A 23,888-nucleotide genomic window follows, 5' to 3' on the forward strand; every position below is an offset into this window, starting at 1 on the left:
CCAGTCACCAGATAATTAGACCAACTGCACTGCTCGATCGGCATACCTCGATGCAGTAATCACAAGGAACTTTATATATATATACCTGCGATTCTGTGATACTATTCATCTCGAAGCAATCTTGTGTAAATATCCTTAGCATTCCTCCTCGCCGAAGAATCGATCTATTGAATCCGGTTCCAATACTTTGTCACCGCCGAAGAGCCGATTGATTCCACCGAAGAGTCCGCCTCTCAAAGACTTGTTCCTCTAAATTTAGTATCAAGACTCAGTTGAAGCATACTCCGTCCGAAGAACCTTGTGCATATTACGAAGGGTTGCGATAGGAAGCTATGAACCTCTCGTCCTCGGTGTTATATTCGCATCGCAGTTCGGGCTAGGTTAGACGAGGTAGTAGTATTTGCATCAACTGCATCTTGCAGATTTCTACCACGCAATCAATAACAGTATTCGATGACATCATAGCATATAACAAGAAGGTATTTCGCAACTGATCTTGAATTGATTTAAGATGGCAAACATTCTGCCTACTATTAAGGTATTCGTGGTGTTTCATGTTGGTAGTCGAACAAGACAACACGCGTTCTATACCTTCCGGGTATACTATAAGTACTATCTAGAAGAAAAAAGCTTCTTCGCATATCCTACGTGATGGGTTTCCATCATATCGTATCCTATGAAGGAAGTAAGGAAGTTATATTCTGCAGCAAGCACTTGGTGTTGCATTCGTGCGAGGGATGAGAAGGAAGACACGAATACATTTGACTACAGAACCTTCTGAAGAATGGCTCACCAATTACCGTATTGATACTCTGCGAAAGGCTCTCCATCCAAGCCATTCGAATACCCCTGGAATACTCAACCGTGAGGTTCAATGCTACTGACTGAAGTCAACGTCATACACGACCACCCCAACGAACCCAGCCCATTCCTCGCGATTAGCCTCTTCCGTCGCAAAGGCTTCATCGGCAAGACGGCGCAGCTCAGCGTCAAATAGGAAAATACCGTCCTCTTCCGTCGCAACGGCTTCATTAGCAAGACGGCGTGGCGGCTGAACGCCCAACTGGAAGATGGAGCCTTTTATCGCACGCTTCTGTTTCCAGAATTCTGGCCCATCGCGTTGCAAGCGTGTTTTACACAACTCCTCTACACGCTCAATAAACGGCACTCGGCACTCCCATGTCTTGGGAAAGGTCAACTCAGCCTTGATCTTATACTTGTGAAGTACACCAAAAACTCTACCCAAGACCACAGAATCACTCTGGAAAGAGTCGTCAGCGTTGAATGGCCTTGGTTGTATACACGTCCACACAAGCGTCCTCTGTCTTGCCAAGTCCGTATACTTCCACGGAATCTCGAGAGTGAGATGCTTCAACTGTTCAGTTAAGCCCGATGGTTGAAAAGCCTCGAAGAACTTCGGCAGTAGGGAGATGCTGCAGTGGCTCGGCTCACAGCCCTGAGCCCACACAAACTGCACGAAACGAAAGTAATACTGCAGTAACTCTTTGCGCATGTCCTTGTCTTTGCAAAAGTTTGATATGAGCATTCGATGAATCCAGTTAAAACTGCGGTGTTCACATGCACCGCAATTCCAAAGTTCTCCCTCGCCTGAGTAGAGTTCCTCGTCTGATGAGAAGATACTAGGCTCCCACTGCTTGTCTAGTTGACAAGGAGGTGGCAAGACACTAGGCGGATGGAGATTAACGAACTTGACGCACCGATTCTCATACGTGATGTAGACACTGTCCTTATGCCACTGGCCGCGTGGAAATTCAGGTATGCTAGCTCGGTTCATCTCGGGGAATGCTTGCTTGTAGATTTCGAAGCGGCAGTCCAGGTCTAGCTTTTCTTTGAAGAGCTTCATGTCGATGGCGATGGCACTTGTTACCTCTGAAGGCTGTGGGCGTACTGGCGGGCTCATTAAGCTGGTCTGGTCCTGCGCATTGCTTGCTCGTTTTCGTTGGCTAGACGATACTGATGCGGCCTCGGTTGCGGGCTGATTCTCCATGATTGAGATGCTGTTCAATAATGTTATGTTTAGTGCTGAAATGAAGGGTAGTCTAGGAAGCGTATATAACCATGCGGTCGTTGACATTGTTCATACCGCCTTTAATTTACAAGGCCATTGTGCCCGCCCAGCTGAGCATATGACATCTTAGATGCTACTGTGAAGAAGTAACCGTAACAAAGACTTGTTTTCAGCCTCCACAGAAGAAGCAATGGCCTTGTCCAGGTATTCTGACTTTTCGATATGGCAAAGCGTCGCGCGTGAACGCCCATGGGGTCTACAGATCGCGCAAGGCAGCTATCATTGAGGTGCTAAATGAAGCATGCCAGAGATGTGGTGGAAACACCTTCGCTACGAGAAAGATGGACCAGACTGGAGGTCAAATCGCCGATGATGTATTTCTAAAGCGATAACTGCAAAGTGCATCGAAAACATGCGATATATCGGTGCCTATGTCGATGGTAGTGAGTAACCGGATCACATCGCATGTGTTTGCAGAGTTTGGCGTGGAGATGGCAGCAACCGCGAACGTGTATGAGCGTTTGTCCAGTCAGCTCAACATAGTGATACTAATACGAGCTTTATCGGTGTGTCAACACGGGACGGCCGATTGATCGGTGGCATTCCAGCCATTCCCGTGGTTCAGGCGTCGTGCAAACTCAACCACCGGCTACTCGCACGACCTCTACTGTATCAGCCGCAGACTATCAAAGGATAGACTCTGGACGAATGACGATTTTGACATGTAATTGATGCAGTAGACTGCTTCGTGATGGTGTTGATATCTTCCATGCGAAGAACGTTAGACCCTGGAACTATTCGTTCGCGGCCTCTTTTCCGCCCAAGCTTCAAGCTGATGACGCCAACCGCGTCAGCTATCTTCCATCATCATCTCCAACGCCATGACACGACAACAAACCTCCTCGCGCATTGCAATCGCATCGTTCGGAATTCGGAATAGATAACAGGGCAACACGGACACGGAAATAGCTGACTCGTGCTCACCGCAAATAGCGCATGATCACGGGCGGCTAGCCGTGACTGCGGGGTGCGCCCTTCCTTGGGGACTCAGCATGCGAGCAAGCATGAGAATTCATGACTGTTCCTGCTCTTCTCCTCTTCACTTTGCAGCTTTGACTAGCATGCATCCTTCACAATCACCGCCGCCATGACAGAACACCGGCTACCAGTTAAGCAACTGGTGATTCTCTGTACGTCCACGCGACGCGTCTTCCTTTGTAAGCTTGCTAACTTCGCGACAGCAATATGCCGCTTTGCCGAGCCCATCGCCCTCACTTCTGTCTTTCCCTACGTACCCGAGCTTATGGAGTCGTTTGGCATTCCCCAGAATGACATTGCGCGCTGGGCTGGTATCTCGTCTTCGGCCTTTTCGTTGTGTCAAGGCTTCACTGGCCTTGTCTGGGGCGCCGCATCCGATCGCTATGGGAGGAAACCGATCATACTTTTTGGGCTATTCAACACCATGTGGACAATGTTGTTATGGGGTTTCTCTCTGAATCTGCCCATGGCCTTGGCAGCACGCGCCCTCGGAGGCTTATCGAACGGCAATGTGGGCATTCTGCGCACTACAGTGGCGGAACTGTGCCCATGGAAAGAGCTACAGCCGAGAGCATTCAGTGTTATGCCCTTAGTCTGGACAGTAGGTGCGACGTTCGGACCTACCCTTGGTGGAGCCTTGGCAAACCCACTCGGAGTCGATCCTCGGAAGCCTAGAGGCACTGCTTTTCTGGAGAGATTTCCATATTGCTTGCCAAATATTGTAGCCGCTGCGTTCTTCACCATCGGCATTGTAGTAGGCTGGTTGTTCCTCCAAGAAACCCTGGAAAGTAAGAAGAACGCACCGGATCTGGGCGTGAGAACTGGGGCTAGACTGGTAGCGTTCGTTCGCAAAATATTACATCTCCCGACCCAGAAGCAGAGCAGTCCGGAACGGGAGCCTCTACTTAATCGTCAGAAAGCTGTCGACAGTGAGGCGGCATCACCCAATAATGTTGCACATGAGGTTGTCAAAGAGAAGGCGCCAAAATATCGGGATGTATTGACATATCAGACTTCGCTCAACCTGATTGTGTACACATTGCTCGCTATGTACACTCAGGCATATGATCAGGTTAGTGTTTTCCGGTACTCGAAAACATAATCACTGACCGAACACAGCTACTTCCGGTGTTTATGCACCACCCTGTGCAACTCGCAAACGACCCAACAGTATCTCTCCCTCTCAAGTTTGCAGGAGGTTTCGGTATCGAGTCTCGTCGCATCGGCATCATCTTCACCGTATTCGCCATTTCGTGCACTATGTGTCAATTCTTGTTGTTCCCGCCCATTGCGCGCTATCTGGGTGTCGTCCGTTGCCTCCGGATCGCCTTTCTAATCTTTCCATTTGTCTTCTTCGTTACGCCATTCCTATCGCTTATCCCGGATCCGATCACCAGGGAAATCGCAATGGTGCTCCTCCTGATGGTCAGAGGAGTGGGCGGTACATTTGCTTTCCCAACAAGCACTATCATGCTCACGAACAGTGCGCCCAGTCTACGTGTTCTAGGGACCATCAACGGTCTGGCCACGAGTTTCAGTTCCTTTGGTCGGGCAGCAGGTCCTACTTTGGGAGGTGGCTTGTTTACGTGGGGCGTCAAGCGTGGCTATGTCATTGTACCGTTCTGGACCATGTCCGCTATTGCATTCGCTGCTTCCATACCAACATTCTGGTTAGTTGAGGGTAAAGGATTTGGAGACGATCCAGAAGTCAACGACGAAGAGAATACTATCGAGACGGAAGAAGAGGAGATTGAGGATGGCCAAAGAGCCCCCACGACAGCTTGGCATTACGATGATGCAGCATTGTCTGAGTCAGAATTCGGCGATTTCGGAGAACCACCAAACATATTGAGTTTGACGACGACGCGATCGAGTGTGGCCATGGCATCCGACGATGAAGATGACGATTCGGTGTCTGTAGGACAGGGGCATTCGATCAATGCCTTGGAGGCGACGAGAAGTGGTTCCCAGAGCAGACGACGGAAGATCGTAAGGAGGACTTCGTCAATACCGATCGGCATGGGCAAGGGTTTTAGACGCTACAGCTCCAACCTAGGCAGTACAGGCATTGGGGGTGGTTCTAGCTGGGGAGGCGCGTAGTATGCACGCAAGTAGAGAGCGAGATACACAAGACATCCCTGAGTTCTAACGCACCCACGCTCTCCCAATACGTTACCCGAGTTGAACTATTTGATGAAGTGGTAGTAAGAATCTAGTAGCATATGCAAAAACCTTGTTGCTGAAAATTGTATGCAGGTAAACCGCATCCTGAGGGCTACAATAAAGTTTGCTTTGTGCTTATGCAAATGTGGAGACTAGCAAATACCTTGAGAGGGCAGTTTACTTGGTGACGACTTTGATTAGTAGCTTCTTCGTTACAGGATATGAATATAGCATTATCGAATCCGCGCCATACTGGTCTGTCTTTACGCGAAACCTCATACTCCACTCCGATAAGACAAACCCCTGGATACTGTCCCATATCGTCCCATACCGAGGTATCCGATACTCCGTAATGAACTCCAACCTATACCTCAGCAGCAGGAATATCATACACCATCCTCTCGCGAGCCCACCCTCTAATCCCAGACCCTATTAAACAATAACATAATCGACATCATCCCCAGCACTGGCCAAACTAATAAGCTCAAACTCCTCGCTAACGCCACAGTCACCAGAGGGTATACCCAACAAGACAATCCTCACCAGTGTCTCTCTTCTCAGCTTCCACACGGCCATCCTCGGAAGAACTCTAGACTCAGACTACGAGCCCTGGCCCATACTCTCCATACCATTCCTCGGCAAACCAAACGGATTACGACTATCGTTCACAGGCGTGTTGTCGTGTTTGTTGATCGCCGCATTGATAGGGCCATTCGGCATGGGACCGTTGATGCTAGCATTACGGACAGGGCCGCTCATGCTATTTCTTCCGTTTACGGGATTACCGTGAATATTTGTGGGTACATTGTTTGTGTTCATACTGGGTCCTGGCATGCTATTATTGCGATTATGGTTGTGTATACCGTTCCCGTTGGGTAGTCCGCTTGGCATGTTGTTGTCTAGGCCTGCGCTCATGGGACCCATTGGAGGACCCATTCTTGCACTCTCGTTGTTGTCGCCCATGCCGTCGACTTCAGGCCAGAAGCGCTCTTCCAACCAGCATATTTGTCGGAAGATCTCTTCGCAACGCGACATTTCTTCCTTGCCATCGCGTGTGGTTGTGATGTTGGCTAGCTCGTCGACGAGTGTGCGGGTTGCCTCGACAAACTTGCTGAAGGCCGGGGAGGTCCAGTTCGGTATGAGAGCTTGGTGGAGGGCGACGATGTGCGAGTCGGTGGAGGTATTGGAGAGGGTACTGGAGAAGGAGGAAGCGTATTGCCAGGCGGAGCGGTAGCACTATCGGATGTTAGCCTTGTGCGCCCACTGCTGAAAGCGGTTGTACCTACATGTTCGCTTGCCCATAACACGACCATGCCCTCTAGAAGTGACGCGCTTGCACTACTCGCGCTTACAAGGAGGTCAAGCAGGGCGCGTGTGATGGGTGTGGGCGGCTCCATGCCCAGCGCAAGTCCATACTTAGTCGCGGTGATCTCGAAGAACTGCATCTCTCGTCGCATGTTGTTGAGAGCGGAAATGAGAAGGTCCATGGTGCGATACATGGGATGGAACTGTGAGTTGTGCGTCTGCGGCAGTCGTATCTTGGCCAGCAGCTGGCCTATAAAGCGTATGTACCCTCGCGCATAGTGTCCGTCTTGTACTAGCCATTGCGACAACGGCCTTGCTCCTAGCGATCCACAACCGGCATGCGATAGAAACGGTCGCTGTGTTGCCTGCGCAAATGGTCCCGAGCAGATGGTCAAGAGATGCGAGGTCAGAGAAGGCGCGACATTGGGTGCCATGGCAAGGTTTGGCGCAATAGGTTGTCCATCGCGAGCGCGTTTATTGTTAGGTCCGCGCCGGTTTACTTGGAGGTTTGGGTTGGGCTGCTGTCCATTTGAAATCTGGCTCGGGCCCGCCTGGGGCATATTCGGATCAACAGGTAGTCCATTCTGCAACGGAGGCTGATGCTGCTGTTGCTGCTGCTGCTCTTGCGCGAGAAGGTGGGCCTGCGCCTCGGGAGATGCGAGATATCGTTGACAGTCTTGGAGATGCTCAATCTGGCGCGTCGTGTTCTTCGCGCGCACAAAGCCGCAGTGTAGACAGCGCACTTTATTACATTTCGAGGGCGTGTTTTCATCTTGGAACTCTTCAAAGGCTCGCCTTATGTCAGGGTTGGCATGCCTGCCCATCGCGGCCTGTCATGGACGTTAGCCTGATGGGGGCACATGGCAACACATGGCGTTGTAAAGATGTGAGAACAAGTGGAGCTCACCTCGATGATATGATGTATCGTGTATGTATTGTAACAATCCGGGCGGGTAAGGAATCGCCCCTCACCACCTATGCTAGGCGGTCGCAGCGCCCTTACCTCAGCCGTCAGACATCAATGGATTGGACCTGCTCATAACCTACCAAGACTAGACTGCACCCTAGTGGTATTCGTCAGGATTTACACTTTGCTCGCGGTTTTATAAAACGCAACGAGCACTCTTAGGATACATTTCACTTAGTACATGTATCGTCGGTACCTTAGTAACCAGGTTCTGTTCGTTACCATAGGTTGCCGCCAGTGCCTGGGCACGCGAAATCCTTCCGTAATTTCCAACAGCCCAGCGTGCTGCTATGCATCAGAGAAGACCCGCATCATCTGCACGATGCTATGAAAACTAAACACGTGCAACACCAACGCCGAAACCTTCTACAAAGTATCATCGTCATTCAGTCGCCATGTTTTGTTGACTGTTTGGAAGTCACATGGGCTGACAGGCCGTCACTACCCGCACGGCGACTCCCTCCACCACCGCCACCACCACCACCACCATCATACCGACACCTTGACCCAAACTTCAATCTCACGATGCATCGCACTACCCAACAGACTCGTTCTTGACCTGTTCCAGCAGTCGGTTCCGTCCGCGCATCTCCGGTGTCAACTCCAAGATGCCATCGTGATCGATGACGCCGCCTCTCACCATCTACAGCTACCTGGTACTTTGGTACTTTGGTACCCTTCCACACCGGCAGATACATGCTCGTCGGGTACAGCGCCCTCAGTGAACTTGGGCCGCCACGATGGTTACTTTGCGCCCGCTAACAAAACTTCTACGGTCACAAGCACTCTGACGATCACGCTCGTAGATCTACGTCCGACCGTCGGGCGCGCCGGGAATGGCATCGTGCGAAGCTCCCCCGCATCAGCCAAGCTTTTCGCGATCGCGCGCCGTTGCACGTTTATACCCGGTAACCGCGACTTCTTAGTCAAGACATTACCTAGGCAAGCTGCAGATGCGTCCGGTAAGATGGGAGGCGAATCTCGTGATACACAAAAGAGGAAGTTGGTAATGTGCGGTGAAGAGCAAGTATGCGATGACGTCGATACACCTCTGGGGTGCTTCACTTTGCTGTTGTTCTATTGACAAGCCCAGAACACTCAGTCCGGCATATCGGAAATTAAGGTAAGGAAAGAACTTGCTTTGGAAATTGATGTTACTTTTAGCCAGCCATCAAGGTTGAGGTACATGCCCCAAGTACCACAAATCACTACATGTGGAAAAGATCACTGCACACGGGAAGTGATGACTCAGATAATGCCATCATACCGACATGCCATATTGGAAGTACATCCGGCCTTGTGGGCCTTTTGCCCGGTAACAGCGTGTTTTGTATGTGGATGTGTTGCCGATCGCGGGACCATGGAGAAGATCTGCCTTGGAACCTTCCCCGCAACACTTCCGTTTGCAGACTCGTCTGCATTCCTGAGCCGCCCTGCGTGGAAGAATGCATAACATCAGATGCTCCTTACATGTCGAGGTAGCTTGTGAAACTAACAGGAAGTGTTCCGAACAAAGGTAGCACGGACTTCCGTGCATTCCCATGTCGTCAACCAGGTTCTTCGCAAGTCAGTGTTGGCAAGAAGCCAACTCACGTCCCAAGAATCCACCGTCCACGTTCCGGTGTATCACCACGCTCCTCGGGCGCGCTTCCAAGCTTCTCGAAGATCGTCTCCAACGCGTGAGCACCGCCTCGGAAGCTAAGTGGCTGAGACACGCCGATCCCCACATCATCGCCATCAAACACTCCTCCAATCACTACGCTGTACCTGAATCCTCCATACACTTTCTGCCAAGCTACAACCCTGCATCTGACCTCTTCGACCCGCCTGACCCCAGACCTTTTCTTTCATGCTATCTCTTGCCGAGGCCTTCAGGGTCCATTCTACCGTAGCTTGCCTGCGGATCTGGTCCTTGTGATGGTTAGTCAAGCGGCTTGGGGTAGCTTCTGCTCGCTTCCCCTATTGGAGTTGTTGCGTCATCGCAACAGTTGCCAGCGATGCCTCCGCGTCCGGTGTAGGTAACGATGTACACATGGACCCGATATAGCGGAGTCGTGACATGTCGGCGGTACTGCGGTTGGTTGCCTTGGGAGGCCTTCCTAGACACCGCCTTGGTGGTGTCCAGGATAGCTCTTCCAGCTAGCTAGGATGAAGCTGCGCGCTGTGGAGATCATCGTTACGTTGTGAAGCAGCGAACACATGCTTGTCTGGTGAGCATGACTGGGAAGAAAATTGGGGCAACTTTGTTGCTGTGTTGGCGGCTTGCGAGTCTTCGCGCTGGGAAGTTAAAGGGAGATCCTTCCCCCGATGCCATGGGTCTGCACAAGTTCAACTTTTGGATCCACCAGCCAAACAACCTTCTTGTACTCCTCTCGAGTACACTTGCATGTTCTACAACCTCAGTTAGTTGAGTAACATTCATCCTCACAATCATGGTCGGATCCTGGACTACTGCGGCGGCCATTGGCCTGCTTGCTCTCACAAACGCGTCTCCACTACAAAAGCGCGCACCCATGTTCGACTACAACAACCAAAAGGTTCGCGGTGTAAACACGGGCGGATGGTTCGTCCTCGAGCCCTGGATCACACCCAGCATGTTCGAGGGCAACAGCGCAAAAGACGAGTACACACTCGTTGCAGCTATTGGCAAGGATGCCGCACAATCGAGACTGCGCAACCACTGGAACTCTTGGATCACCCAAGATGACTTCAACCAGATGGCGGCTGCTGGTCTGAACCACGTTCGAATCCCAATCGGTTACTGGAGTGTTCTCCCACGTGATGGCGACCCATACCTGCCAGGCGCGTACGACAAGCTCGGAGAGGCGCTCGACTGGGCGTCTGGTGCTGGCCTCAAGGTCATGATCGATCTCCACGGCGCACCCGAATCCCAGAACGGTTTCGACAACTCCGGCAAGTACGGCAGCGTTGGCTGGACTCAAGGTGACTCTGTCGCCTACACCATCAAAGTCCTCAACAAGATCCGCGATGATCACGCGTCCCATCCCGCCGTCTCAGCTATCGAGCTTCTTAACGAGCCTCTGGGCCCCAGCCTTGACATGAACACGGTCAGACAATTCTACATGGATGGCTGGGGTAACCTCAAGGACTCGAATGTTGCAGTTACCTTCCACGATGCATTCCAGGGTGTAACCTCGTGGGGTAACTGGGGTGCGGGAATGTGGAACCTTCTTCTCGACACTCACCACTACGAGATCTTTGACAACTCTGCCGTTGCCATGAGCATCGACGACCACGTCAAGACAGCTTGTGATTTCGGTAACCAGATGGCATCCACTGGCAAGTGGACTATCGCTGGCGAGTGGACTGGTGGCATCACCGATTGCGCAAAGTGGTTGAACGGAAAGGACAAGGGTGCGCGTTACGACGGTACCTTGAGCGGCTCAAAGGTCGGTAGCTGTGATGGCAAGTACACTGGCAGTGTTGCTGGCCTGTCGAGCGACGACAAGTATAACATTGGGCGCTTTATCGAGGCGCAGTTGGATGCCTACGAGAAGGCTACCGGATGGATCTTCTGGACATGGAAGACTGAGGGCGCACCCGAATGGGATATGCAAGATTTGCTGGCCAACGGTATCTTCCCCCAGCCGCTAACCGCGCGAAAGTGTAAGTCTTTCTTCTCCTGTCGCATGAGCATGAAGCTGACAACCTCTAGACCCCGGCCAGTGTGGCTAAGTACCTCGTTGTTCATGCGACGTCTACTTGGCGTCTTCCTACTCTTTTGCCTTTCCACCAAACACTCGCTCCATCACGACACCCATCCCTTACAACCGGCCAGTAACGATGTAACGAATTTCATACCGCTTCGAAGATACCCCGACGCGTTCGCTCGCTAAACGGGACCCCCGTCATAGGGCTGTCCTTGGTTGTATTGTCTGACGTACCTGCCATTGAGTCACACTACCCGCTCGCACCGTACCCATTGATCTGCAAAGTAACAATGTCATGGTCGAGGCAGGGGCGCAGCTGGCGCAAACGTATATATGAGACGAGAAACAAACTGTATATCCAACAATGCAAAGAAGCTATTGAAACAAACACGAATCATCGTGACACATGTGAGCCGTGAAGCAGATTAGTTTTCCCAGGTTCTGCTGGGGGTGAGGCGGTGATTTTGCGGGCTTGCGGGCTTATTCGCGACTGCCGCGCCGGTCAAACTACAATCTCATCCCGCACCTGCCCAGTTGCGACGAGGGAATTGCATGATGAGCAGCCTCGCTTAGACAATGACGGATGATGCATGGCACGACAGGTGCGACAAAGGGTTAAACTATCTCCCTCCTTTGCATCGCCTCGTTCAGGAACCAGTGGCGCGCTCTAGACGGCTTGCCAGCGCAACGGTACCTGAGCTAGAGCGCGCACGACTCGGGCACGAGCAAGCAGATCGCGTTCCACAGGTTACGAGAATCCGGAGAACCCTCGCTCGCGCATCGTGACACACGAGTCGCACTGCTCTTTGCGCAATTCCAATACAGAAATGAAATGCGATAGCTATCTCTCCGACGCGCAGCTGTCGGCCCTTCATACCTGTGCACATGTAAGCGCCGATATTGCTCACCGTTCGCCGGCTGACAGGAACAACGCTCCTGCTTCCTCAGGCATCCACTGCCAGCAAGAAGCAATCTCCAGGAACCCAGAAATAACCCGTGCCATCGTCCAACAAGCTCACCGGTAAAGCCACCAAAGACTCCTGAAGACGCCGCAACCCACTGGGATACGAGGTGCCTAAATCTCTTGTCGCCGCCTTATTCGTCAGGCTTGTGCAAGCGCCGTGCATTGAGCCTAGCGTTGGCCCTAAGGGATATTGCACGGGACTGCAACACCAATCTTAAGTTGCGCCGGCAACAGGGGTACCTGCATTGACCGTTTGAAGAATAGGAAATCGATATAGTTCAAGTGCCTCCCTCAGCTTGTCTTGTTTCTTCCTACCGCTCACCTCGCCTAAGATATCTTGCAGCCCTCAGAAGACTTTTGTTCTTCAGCCCTTCTTTTAAGAAAACCAGTCACTCATTACTTGCCATCTCCCAACTACATAATACTCTCGATCTTCTCCGGATAATCACCTAATATCACACACATCATCAACATGTACTCCAAGACCGCCATCATCACCTTCTTCGCCGGCTTTGCCGCTGCCCAGATCCACGCTCCCGTTGGTGAGCCTGCTGGCAACCCCATCACCCGTCCTTTGAACGAGGTATGTTTGCATCCCAGTGTTTGCGCGCGCATCGCGAAACAAACACGAGATCCACAGAGCTAACGCGCCCCACCAGGTTGTTCCCACTTGCGAGCAGTTCACCATCACCTGGCAGCCAACTACCCCCAACACTGTCTCCGTTCTCCTCCTCAAGGGACCCGCCACCAACGTTGTCAAGTTTGGACCTTCTCTCGCTGAGGGAATCTCCAACAGCGGTAGCCTCAGCTGGACCCCTGCCTCCACTCTCGAGGCCACCGAGGGCCCCAACGGATACGGCATCCAGATCATCGACGATGTCACTGGCCAGTACCAGTACTCCACCCAGTTCGGTATCTCCAAGGGCAACTGCGAGGAGACCGTCTCTTCCTCCCTGATCGAGCCCAGCAGCGTCGCTGTCGCTAGCTCCACCCCTGCCGCCGTCGCCAGCAGCGCCTACGCTCCCGGATACGGTGCCTCAACCCCCCTTGCTAGCCACACCCCCATCCCTCTCCCATCTGCTGTCCACTCCAGCGAGGCTCCTTACCCCACCACTGTATTGACCTCTGCTGTTGTCCCTGCCTACAGCACTGGTGTCTCCGCCAACGGCACCATCCCTGCCCCCACTGCCGGTGGTAACGCTACCACCAGCCGTCTCCCCGAGGCCACCACCAACGCTGCGTCTGGCGTCCAGGCTGCCCTCAGCTTCGCTGGTGCCGCCGCCGCTTTCGCTTTCATGCTATAAGCGCATTTCCGTTTCCCCGGATATGTTTATATGTAATGACTAGCTTTGCGTTTCCTTCCCCCTTCTCCGATGATACTCCTGGTGTTTATTCATAGGGTATACCACCTTTTTGTTTGATTTCGTTGCGCGTGTGTCTGTCGTGGTGGGTGGTTGTATCTAAAGTGGAATGAGAGAGAGTGTGTGTTGCATAGATGATTGGCGCATTTCGTGCTATCCAAAAGGTCTTGATTGTGATGCGTAATGGAACCCATTATACCCCTTAATCATTGCTCGACGTTGTTTATCATGTGATCTCGTGACGGTGTGTTGATTGTTCAGTAACTATTGATATTTTCATAGCCTTGCTGAAGTTGAGACTCACAAGTCCAAGTTCCTTACCTTCAAACAGCTGTTGTTGCGTGTTCAGACCCTCTGCTTCCTCCATAGGTTTGTGTGTGTATATGAACTTTTGATGAGGGTCTGATACGAGTGTATTATTTTCAAAGAATGAGTAGTATGATATACAGTGCAGGACCGAGCCGTTTGATCCGTTTGGATGAGTGTGACACCCTATACAAAATACAATCCAAACAAGTGTACCTTAGTCTTGTATGTCTTTGCAGCCTACAATTGTACTAATACAGGTATTATTTTTTTACAAAGAAAGTAGCTAAAAGTCTACATTAGTATCAGATAATTATAGTGTTCTTCGATTATACACTATTGTAGACTGCGAAGGCATACAAGACCAAGGTACACCCGTCTGGGTTTTTCCTTACGTGAGGTGGTGAGGTCGTTTTGGTGATGGACGAGATGGAAAGTGAACTGTTCTAGATGAACGCGTTAGCAATATTCCGTGAATTATGCCTGTGCGAAGGATGTGCAATGTGGTTGGATAACGGTCGTCCAAGACCCTCAGGGTCCATTTCGCCAACCATGCCGGGAGAGTAAGGGTTGCTGATGACACTCCAAATTGCCTCAACAAATCCATGTTCTCGACCCTCTCACAGCTTTTCCCCTTAATTTGTCAATGACACGAAAACTGCTCGCACCGCTTCCTTCAATAGTCGCGCATATACTAGTACCTTGCCCGTGCTCTGGTGGCGTCGCCAGCGCCGGAAATAATGCTTCAACCAACGTCCTCTTGCACATTACAACAGAGATGTGTAGCTACAATAGAAGAATCATTTCGTATTATTCGATGTTTCTCCTTTTTAAAATATGCGGTTGTCATGTTGTAACCTCACCCTCTCTTATATCGCTTCCAACTTTCTCAAATTAGAGCCGTGATGCAGGTACGCGGCGTGGACCGCAGCCGACGGGTCGCCTTACGCCTTTTTTGCCCATGAAGAGCAGGCGCAGAAGCCACAGGTGGGGATAGGTAGCCGCTTCGAGATGGCCTCGTCCATTGATAAGGAATGCGTGAATCGCCTTCGTAATATCAATCACCACACCCGACCAACTCTTCTCAATCCCCTTCACGCATCTCAAGAAGAAAAAAACAAACACAATGAGACTCCAAGCCTCTGTCCTCCTATGCACACTTGCATCCGCCGCAAGCGCCTACCTCGTCGACCCACCAACGACTGCGGCACCAGACACGGTCCCGAACTGCAGCAAATGGCAGATAGCCGAACCGGGATGGAGCTCTTGTAACCAAGTTGCCAGCGCATGGGGTCTACCTATTTATCAAGTTGGCCCATGGGTAAGTACCAGTAACTGGAGAGCATATGAAAGCGTAGATTGACTAACCTTTTACTAGAACCCGTCGTGCTCCAGTGACAAGAACTTTGTGCCCGGCAACTCTTATTGCGTCGAGGTCAACAACGGGCCGTGCCCCGAGATCGGTGCTGGCGCCTGTCAAGACAACTAACTGCATGTGTTTCTACATGATGCAGTTTAGCAATGGGTGCTGGGCTATTTGCCGACGACAACTGGCATTGGGTTGAACTGGACAATCTTGATGCGTTGTTGGCGTTGTCTAGACTATCATCCCCTTGCGCAATATCTTAGACTATTGTCCATAATTTCTAATTCCACTGTTATTTGTATTAATATAACAGCACCAGACTTGGCGCTCAATACGAATAAAAGATCATCGAACCAAAGTTCCAGAACCAACATTGTAGAGAGTTGAAGAAAACAGGATCTCTAGAATTGCCGGATTGCTCCACTGGGCCAATCTAACTGCTGTGTATAGGATATGTAAACCACCATGTTCCGTCTAACTCTTACTCTCTTAACCCAAGTCACTCAATCGCTCGCTCGCTCAATTGCAAGAGCACCCTCATATGTATTCCATTCCCAAAGATCAAAACGCCGAGATGAAAAGGAAACAAAAGTCGTAGGGTATAATATAATCATAGAAACATAAAATGTGCCATCCGTCATACGCTTCCCGTCATCACATAACAACGCATCCAAGCCTCTTCCTTCCGTTCCCCTTCTTCTCCTTCTCCCCTTCCCCAACCAACACATCGGTGTGATCCATCCTTGGATTCCTCCCACTCGCCGCAGCACCCCCACCAGCAATCAAATTCCCTACACTCTGGCTCGCCCTATGCAAACCACCCATTGCTTGCAGGCCATAAGGATGTTGCCCATAAGGATGATTGTACTGCGCATCCTGACCCGTCCTTGGGGGCGCACTAACCGGGAATCTCTGACCAGTTGCAAACTGTTGGCCTGGAGGAACGAGGGGCGGTAACGCGTTTCTTGGCTGACTGTTCGTGGCTGGAGCTATTGGGGCTTGATAAGGCATGCTCATACGTGGGCTAGTCGGGGGTAAAGGACGGCGCTGGATAGCTACATTGGGCGCTGAGCCGCGGCGGGTATTCGGTGGTAGACTAGGGACGGGCGGAGCGTACAGGTCGAGGTTGTCGTGTTGTGAGACACGTTGTGTACGGCTATTTGTAGGCCGTCGAGTAGGCATGTGTGAAGAGGTGTTGGGGTACACAGATGCAGATGGGGTGTGTGGTAAGGGTGTGTAGGACATCTGTTCTGGTGGGGATCGGGTGCTTGATCGTCTTCTTCGTGTGGAGCCTGAGGATTGGGGGTCAGGGTATGTGGATGGGTGGAGCAGAGAGGGGCGGCGGGTTGACTCTGGGGATGGGGAGGAGGAGACGTCGATTGAAGAGATTGATTGCTGGCGACGCCGGTAAGGATGCGATGGGGATAGTTGGGAGGGGTTGATAGTAGCGGACATGTTTGGTAATGGGGGGACAGGCGGTATCGAAGGCGAGGAGTGCGCGTGGGATAATCGCGGCACCGGAGGCGCATCGGGATGGCTTAAGCTGACGCTTTCCGCTGCTGCGGCAGTGGTTGTATAAGCCGGCGGAGGTGGCACCCAGTTATCTGCATCACTTTCGTGTGGTAGCTCTCGATGACCGTCCGCGCGGCGATATTCCAGAGGTCTGAAAGGTAGTGCACGGAGATGCTGACGGTTTGCTGGTGATATCGCCGCAACAGTAGCAGCTCTAGCTAGAGACATCTGAGATCGGGGTTGCTGGTTATCATACGGAGCTTCAAACATTGCCTGTGCCTCCTCCGGTGTCAACTCCTCAGAATCATCTGATGGTAATCGGGGCCGTGATGCATTGGGGTTGGCAGTAGTAAGTGATCGTTGGACGGGTGTAGTACCAATTCTCGAAGGTCTTCGTGCAACGATGTCGTTCCGGTCCTGAGCTCTTCGCTGCGCCATGGTCCTGGTTCGTACCAGTTCTACCTCGCGATCAAAGTCTATGGAGCCTTCTGGCAGCATCTCGCCCGGACAAAGGGGGTCTAAGTCGTATTCTGTCTTCAGCGGCGTTGGTGGAGCGCTTCCCAGGGGTTTCGTCTTGTCGAAATCAAGAATTATCAAAACACCCTTGGAGCCCAGTGGCGCCCCCGGCACATCGTTCTCGTCGGGCAGGATGCTCGAGTTGCCGACTGCTACAAGTCGCTGTACATTTGCACTCAGTCTGACCCATCTCAGCACACATATTTCTTGCAGAGTACCTGCGTTGTCGTTTGGGATAGGGACGCAAAAGCAAGGCTGAATTGGGGCATCCAACTTGGTCTTTTCGCTCGGCTTGTACTCCCAACCTGGTACTTCGTAAATCCAGATATTGGTCGTCCCGCGCATCCGCAAGGCTACCGCCGCAAGATCGGCATTCGGAGATACAGCAGGCATGGCATCATCCACAAACTCGGAGCGCGTCCACCTTGCGTGATCTGGCAAGAACATCTTCCGCTGTGTGAATCGTTGGCATGCAATATCGTAAATTCCCCACGAGTCTTCCTCGGCGTTGAAGGCGAAAAGTTCGTTGAAAGTCCCTGTATCCGCATCAGGGAGCAGTGTAGCTTGTCGCGCAATTCTCGCAGTCTCTGGAAACAGCACTGAACCCGTCCACGCAGCCTCCGGTGGTTGCGGTATCGGCTCTCCTTCCTCCGTGAGCGGGCCATCGTAGAGACCAGGAAGAACAAACAGGGCTGAGCCATCCGACTTCCTCGCATAGCCTGTAATGAGCAGCGTCCGACCATCGTCCGAGAACTCCAACGCATCGCCGGCTGGGCCAGAAAGCGTACGCCGAGTCGTCTCGGATACTTCTGGCCCAATAGCAATAACCTCGATGCCAAATTTATTTCCCGTGATTAATATACGTGCATCCGGTGATATGACTATGGAGCTTGCCTCGTGCACGAGCATAATAGTCCGCCTTTTCTTGATCTGATTGTCCCCCTCGCCATGTATTTCGTATAGATCGACCTGAGAGGGTCTCGACAGCACTGCTAACAGAAAGCCATCTTCGGTGATATCAATGGCAACCGGCTTGCGCTTGACCTGTAGTGTCCTTGCCCATAGTCGCGGCAGTTGCACCGTCTTGATCAAGAACAAGTTCGACGCCGAGTATACTGCCACATAGCCACCTTTCCTCGACACATTGACATCGAAGCTATCGGGAAGCGCAGACGACGATGCAGTATTAGATACGAGTTCGAGAAGGCTAAGGCTGGGAGGCGCATACGGCGGTTCGGCGATTGGAGTGCCGTCGTCGGGTCGCTCATCGTAGGTGGTAGCCGACGTCATGGCCGTCGAGTGGCCCGACGAAGATACGGTATCGGTATTCGCAATCGACGACGCAGATAGCAGCGTATTCACGTGTTCGTATCCTTCAGAGTCCTCAGAGCTCACCGAGGTGGTGCGCACACGCTCGTCGTAGGCCGCCCGTCTTGTTCGAGCACTACCCTCATCGCTGGCAAAGGCAACGCCCTTTCCCCTTCCGTCCGTCGTCGGCGGCGTCCTGGCAGCGAGTTGCGGTCCTGAGTCGTGATTCTGTGAAGTCCTCCCCACCATTGTAAGCCTGGTCTCGCCTTCGTTGAGTTCGTGGATATTGGTGGTAGGTGACCCGGTGCGGAAAGAGCGTCAGGTGGGCATCAGGCACATCTCCATGAGAGTGCCTATCGTCGCATGTATCGTCCTCAGCTGCAAGAAAAGCAAGACGGCAGCATCGCGATTACTAGTGAGCAGCAGCATGGAATGTAAAGGTGTCTAGCAGGGCGCTATTGCTGCAGCCAGGCATAGTCGGCCGGGGTCACGTTCCTCGTTCCAGCTTGGTCTATGCCCGATCTGCCGCTAAGTCCTAGTCTGATGCCATGCTCCGACTTCTATTTACAGAAACACACGGCGCATCTGAACTCTCGCCCTTTCGTATCGATGATTTTTGCAAAATCTCTATCTACTGACCGCCACATCGGACTTGCAACGCTCGATAAGCCGTGAACCTCGGCACTGTACGCTTGTTGTTTCGCGACACGCTGTCACTCTGTCAACCCCAGATAGCGCATGCGACATGGTGGAGGCTTAGTTGTTTCTGGCGGCGGACCGCATTTCGGGCCTGCCTAACGCTGAGGCTAAGACAAGCTGGCGAATCGTGGAGAGCTGTTAGCCCTAGTCGCGCCCTTACACTTGCAGCTACGAAACGCGGGACTGATGGTGGGGCAAAACAACTGTCTCTACAACCCTGCGGAACATGTCTTTCGACCTTCGCTATAGGGCAATCCGTCGCCACTAAGGCGCTGTAGTAGCACGGGGTATTTTACGTACGGTAATGCGGCTTCAGAGGTTACCATCACGGACGCCGAGTATGGTCCTTCAATCTCCGCTACATGCGCCGTCTGCCTTGACGTGTACATGGTGTCTCGCTGTTTGTGAAATCTCGCAAGGGTGACTACAATCGGCTGCCCATGATTATATAAGACTATACGCGATATACGCTGCGCTAGACGAGCCTGCTTAGTAACCTCGTTCATGACCTTCTTATCCTCGGCGGCAGATCATCATTGCCGGACGCCTCTGCGGCTGGAATAGCAGATCTTGCATTCTCAGCTTCGGACAAGGCTCGGCTTTAATCCATTCCGGAAAGTCATAGGACTCAAGCACGTGGCTGCCGGTAGTACGATCAGATACATATGCATGGCAGGATCCAAAACTTTATATGTGCTGATGGCGCGGCGAGCGATGTAGTTCTGTGCCGATTCTGGAGGCAGACTCCACCGTTGAGCCCAAAACACCTTCGGCTCTTCGGCTAGCACAAACCATGATGGACATGACCCCCCATCTCGGAATGACTGTGACAGATAAAAATTCCCACCCTGATCGAAAATCCATGGCTCGCATTCACACTCGTATCCAACGTAGGTCCTGTGACTGCTGAAAACCGTAGGAAGTGGCGTCGTCAACATGATATAGTCTCGCACTATCGGTTGCGCCAAACGACGAATGTAGTCCAGTCGTCATTGCTCTACAACATCTTCTTTCAGTTTGTACGCGTCGAGTGTAACCTGCGAAGACTGCATAGTCTCCTGTGCTAGTTCGATTGGGGACGGGGATAATAGTCCCATACATGAATCATGTACATTTCGAGAACTGTTCGCTAATTCCCAAAGAACATGCCAGCCCCTTGCGACTCGTGTATGCAGATAGTCGCCTTTGGGAGCTTCTGCCAGTGTACCATGAGTTGAATTTGCTTCATTGTCCCTGGTTCGATGTCCATCGACGATAATTATGGCCAGTTGGCGCGTTATGGGCTCCTGTAAATAGAAGAGAGGAAATTCGCCGCCATGAAGGCGCTTGGAGGGCGTTTGTAGTCCGAGAACGTAGCGCGTGCTACCTATGGTGCAATGGTGGACATATAACAGGTCAAGCATCGCGTTTGAGTGCTGACCAATCGCAACGCGAGTAGTTCGTCGATACGACATTGCGAAGCTATTTCGAGGAGGATATCTCAAGGAAGATGTGTGAGCTGACTGCTTTCTGAAGTCTGTGTTAGCGATGGAGAACACATAGCAAGATGTCGTCCTGAGCTAGGACCGAGGAAGCAGAGTTGCCTAAGTTTCTACGATGAAGACAAAGATCAGGATAGCAGAAAGCGGCTAAGCGCACCTTGCCAGGTAACCCCCGGCAGGATCACCCAGGAATGTGCGGCGAGACAAGTGCATTCCCATAAAAATCAACACTTGAAATCATGATGGAAACGTATTTTGACGAGTTGTGAGGCGCGATGATGTGTGGTTTCCAACATCAGGTCGACGGAAGGAACAGGAAGTCCGCCTCGTCAAACTGATCGTCAGGGTCCGAGCTATCACGACTCGACCTCACTCAGCCCTTCGCTACCGCACATCTTCATGATCATATTCCCAATACTACCAACTCTTTATGGGAAATTCTAGAAATCGTTCAGCCTGCGTTGTGCACGTAATAAGCGTTACAGGCGCATATACGGCGCTCCACATCCCGCCTTTAGCCTAATCCAGTGCAGATGATCTACCGGAAGGGCGCCGACGTGGTGGTATGTTCGCTTTCTGACAAGAGGAGTGTTCGATGCGCTACTCTGAATATCTGAACAAGATGTCATCCGGGGTGACTTCGCAATCAGATCTGCCAGTCGAGACGTCGATCAAGATGCTATAATTCACTATGCCAGTTATCACATCCATCTCGACAGTCTTGCCACATGATCGACATACCTAACAACCACCCTTGCACCGGAAGAATGAAGGCCTTCAGCCTGCATCGTAAAGCAACATGTCCGGTCGCTTACAACCAGATTTATACAACGTTGCCATTGGTGCACACGCGCGTTTCCCATGCTTGAGGTATCACATTGAGCTTCTTAACCTTGGCTCTGGATCCAACATGGCCCTTTATTATACCACGAGCTAGAACCTGCATCGGCCAGCTCAGCGTTCGAGCGTTATTGCCAACCTCCGCCCCACATTCCCATGGGGTATGCTTGTCAAAGCTTGGTATACTCTGCCGTCTCGCTCGCTCTATAGTCCACCTGAAATGGCATCGAAAGGTCATCATTCACAACGCGGTATGCCAACGACGAGACCATGCCACCACCACCAGATCCTCACTTGATCCCTTCATTTCCATCGGAAGCAGCTCAGAAGAGCGCGAAGACATTCGCTGGTGCAACGCTAGCTCTTCATGGCATCGCTCTCATGGTCTTTGGCGCACGTATGTGGTCGCGATGGAGGCCTGTATATCGAATGCAGTTGGACGATTACGCCTGCGCATTAGCATACGTACGTAGCTCACGATATTTGTCACACTGATAGCTCTGGAGACTGATATCCATGAAAACAGGTGTTGATAGCGATCAATACAAGTCTCCTGCTCGCGGCCATACCGTATGCCTTCACCCACCAACCAGACGCCTTTTTCCTTTCAGACTCGCAGGAGGCGTTCCACCTTGCGGCCATCGCACAACCACTCTGGGCGTGGTCTATGGTCTTCGTCAAAGTGTCTTTCGCCCTGATGCTTCTTCGCATCTCTCCTTCGAAATCCCTTCGCTGCTTCCTCTGGGGCATGATCATCCTGCAAATCATACTCGGAGTGTACAATACACTAGCAACACTGCTTCAGTGCGTACCAGTTCACAAGGCATGGGACTTGCTCGGCACAGTACCAGGACGCTGCTGGAGTAAGAAGGCAGTCAGAATAAGCTCGATAACCAACTCCGTCATACACATCCTGACCGACTTCATGCTCGCCCTCCTCCCCATATCCTTCCTCCGCCATATCCAGCGTCCCATGCGTGAACGCATAATCGTAGGCGCGTTAATGGGTCTCGGTTTCTTCGCAGGCGTTGCATCAATCCTGAAGATCGTCGCTGCTATGGGATTTGGCAAGACGGAAGACCAGATGAATGAAAGCATCACCATCGGAATGTGGTCTGTCATTGAAGAGCTCGTAGGCTTCATCGTAATCTGCATACCTTGTCTGCGCTCGCCGTTCCAACGCGTGCTTCAATACTGCGGTATGGTCAGTGTACGCATCAGGCAGCACACGCTTACCCGCGGCTACGGGCGTACATACGAATCTGACGGCGACAAGATACATGCTAGAAGTCAGAGTCAGAGTCGCCTTGCTACTATCGAGGGGGACGCGGAGTCGAGCTTTAAGATGAAGGATTTACGCACTGAGGCTTCGGAGGACGAGATACCGTGGCGCGCCAGTACGCAGGAGACTAGTTCTGGTAGGGGTGAGATTTGGTGCACAAAGGAGGTTGTCGTGCAACATGACCCTATTAGTCGAGTGCCGTCGCATGAACGCATTCACGGTGGTGTCGAGGCGGCGTGGAAAGGCGAACCGTTTGAGTTTGACTTAGGTCTTGCGGGGAAGAGCTGAATCGGTGTTCAAACTAAAGTGCCAACAAGATTTCTGATGGTGAGTGTTTTTCAGTGAACAGAATTCAAGAACACGTTTGTATTGCAAGTGAGTGTATAGCTATCTGCATGATAAAGAATGTGAGCTAACCCCACGACTTCCATCGTGCTATTGCTAAATGATGATGTTTACGAGGTGTTGGAGCTGATGCTTGATAGGAACGAAGCTTGAGTGGTCTGTAATCTCTCGTTGCGCAACTTCGCTTCGATCCTCTATTCCAATGTCACACGCCCATCTCGTGGTTGGAGTTAGCAGTCGGTTCCTTATGGACGGATGTTGTATCTAGGCTATGATTGACAATACTTGAAGGACAGCATCATCTTACAAAAACTGAGTCACATGTTGCTCATTTAATGCCACCGCCTTTTGACATTGTGATCTCCCTGCTCTGGCCTAAAAAAAAGCAAGTCTGAGTAAAGATCGCGAATCAAGACAAGCACTCTAGGCAGAGACTTTGCTACCAACCCAAGATTGACTCGATTAACATCAATGCCTTCGACCAGATTCTTATGAATCAGTACTCTACTAGAGCAGGAGCGGATCAGATAAAGATTGCTTGTCCTACTACGACTGTGTCGCCCACAATGAGATTTGAATGACAGGTGGGGAAACTGATGACTATGTGATATATATTCTGTTTCTATGTATATTATTATTAGGCTGCTCTATAGACGGGGCGAAGAAGAAACAATTGAAGTATTAGCACCACCTCATTACCAACCTGATAACTATTCAGTATGTAACTCCCCAACA

At 51.6% G+C, this 23,888-nt stretch overlaps 8 protein-coding genes across 8 annotated transcripts; 5 read left to right on the forward strand and 3 right to left on the reverse strand.

Annotated features, from left to right (window-relative positions):
* Positions 1–877: 877 nt before the first annotated feature.
* On the reverse strand, positions 878–2,008 carry ALTATR162_LOCUS6810 (uncharacterized protein; the record flags this gene model as incomplete). Its single annotated transcript, XM_043314435.1, has 1 exon — positions 878–2,008. One exon carries the CDS (start codon positions 2,006–2,008, stop codon positions 878–880), a length of 1,131 nt encoding a protein of 376 aa, XP_043170370.1.
* A 1,168-nt stretch (positions 2,009–3,176) lies between these two features.
* ALTATR162_LOCUS6811 (uncharacterized protein) lies at positions 3,177–5,167 on the forward strand (the record flags this gene model as incomplete). The annotated part of the gene is made up of 3 exons (XM_043314436.1): positions 3,177–3,219; positions 3,271–4,139; positions 4,187–5,167. The coding sequence occupies 3 exons, from the start codon at positions 3,177–3,179 to the stop codon at positions 5,165–5,167; spliced, it is 1,893 nt and encodes a 630-aa protein (XP_043170371.1).
* Positions 5,168–5,830: 663 nt separating this feature from the next.
* Positions 5,831–7,359, reverse strand: ALTATR162_LOCUS6812 (uncharacterized protein; the record flags this gene model as incomplete). The annotated part of the gene is made up of 2 exons (XM_043314437.1): positions 5,831–6,466; positions 6,517–7,359. The coding sequence occupies 2 exons, from the start codon at positions 7,357–7,359 to the stop codon at positions 5,831–5,833; spliced, it is 1,479 nt and encodes a 492-aa protein (XP_043170372.1).
* Positions 7,360–9,934: 2,575 nt separating this feature from the next.
* On the forward strand, positions 9,935–11,198 carry ALTATR162_LOCUS6813 (uncharacterized protein; the record flags this gene model as incomplete). Its single annotated transcript, XM_043314438.1, has 2 exons — positions 9,935–11,129; positions 11,179–11,198. 2 exons carry the CDS (start codon positions 9,935–9,937, stop codon positions 11,196–11,198), a joined length of 1,215 nt encoding a protein of 404 aa, XP_043170373.1.
* Positions 11,199–12,609: 1,411 nt separating this feature from the next.
* ALTATR162_LOCUS6814 (uncharacterized protein) lies at positions 12,610–13,441 on the forward strand (the record flags this gene model as incomplete). The annotated part of the gene is made up of 2 exons (XM_043314439.1): positions 12,610–12,720; positions 12,797–13,441. 2 exons carry the CDS (start codon positions 12,610–12,612, stop codon positions 13,439–13,441), a joined length of 756 nt encoding a protein of 251 aa, XP_043170374.1.
* Positions 13,442–14,930: 1,489 nt separating this feature from the next.
* ALTATR162_LOCUS6815 (uncharacterized protein) lies at positions 14,931–15,293 on the forward strand (the record flags this gene model as incomplete). The annotated part of the gene is made up of 2 exons (XM_043314440.1): positions 14,931–15,125; positions 15,183–15,293. 2 exons carry the CDS (start codon positions 14,931–14,933, stop codon positions 15,291–15,293), a joined length of 306 nt encoding a protein of 101 aa, XP_043170375.1.
* Positions 15,294–15,824: 531 nt separating this feature from the next.
* ALTATR162_LOCUS6816 (uncharacterized protein) lies at positions 15,825–18,755 on the reverse strand (the record flags this gene model as incomplete). Its single annotated transcript, XM_043314441.1, has 1 exon — positions 15,825–18,755. The coding sequence occupies one exon, from the start codon at positions 18,753–18,755 to the stop codon at positions 15,825–15,827; it is 2,931 nt and encodes a 976-aa protein (XP_043170376.1).
* Positions 18,756–21,796: 3,041 nt separating this feature from the next.
* On the forward strand, positions 21,797–23,096 carry ALTATR162_LOCUS6817 (uncharacterized protein; the record flags this gene model as incomplete). The annotated part of the gene is made up of 2 exons (XM_043314442.1): positions 21,797–21,991; positions 22,053–23,096. The coding sequence occupies 2 exons, from the start codon at positions 21,797–21,799 to the stop codon at positions 23,094–23,096; spliced, it is 1,239 nt and encodes a 412-aa protein (XP_043170377.1).
* Positions 23,097–23,888: the final 792 nt, after the last annotated feature.

The sequence above is a fragment of the Alternaria atra genome, assembly GCF_907166805.1.
Source record: "Alternaria atra isolate CS162 genome assembly, contig: 25, whole genome shotgun sequence".
Taxonomy (NCBI): domain Eukaryota; kingdom Fungi; phylum Ascomycota; class Dothideomycetes; order Pleosporales; family Pleosporaceae; genus Alternaria; species Alternaria atra.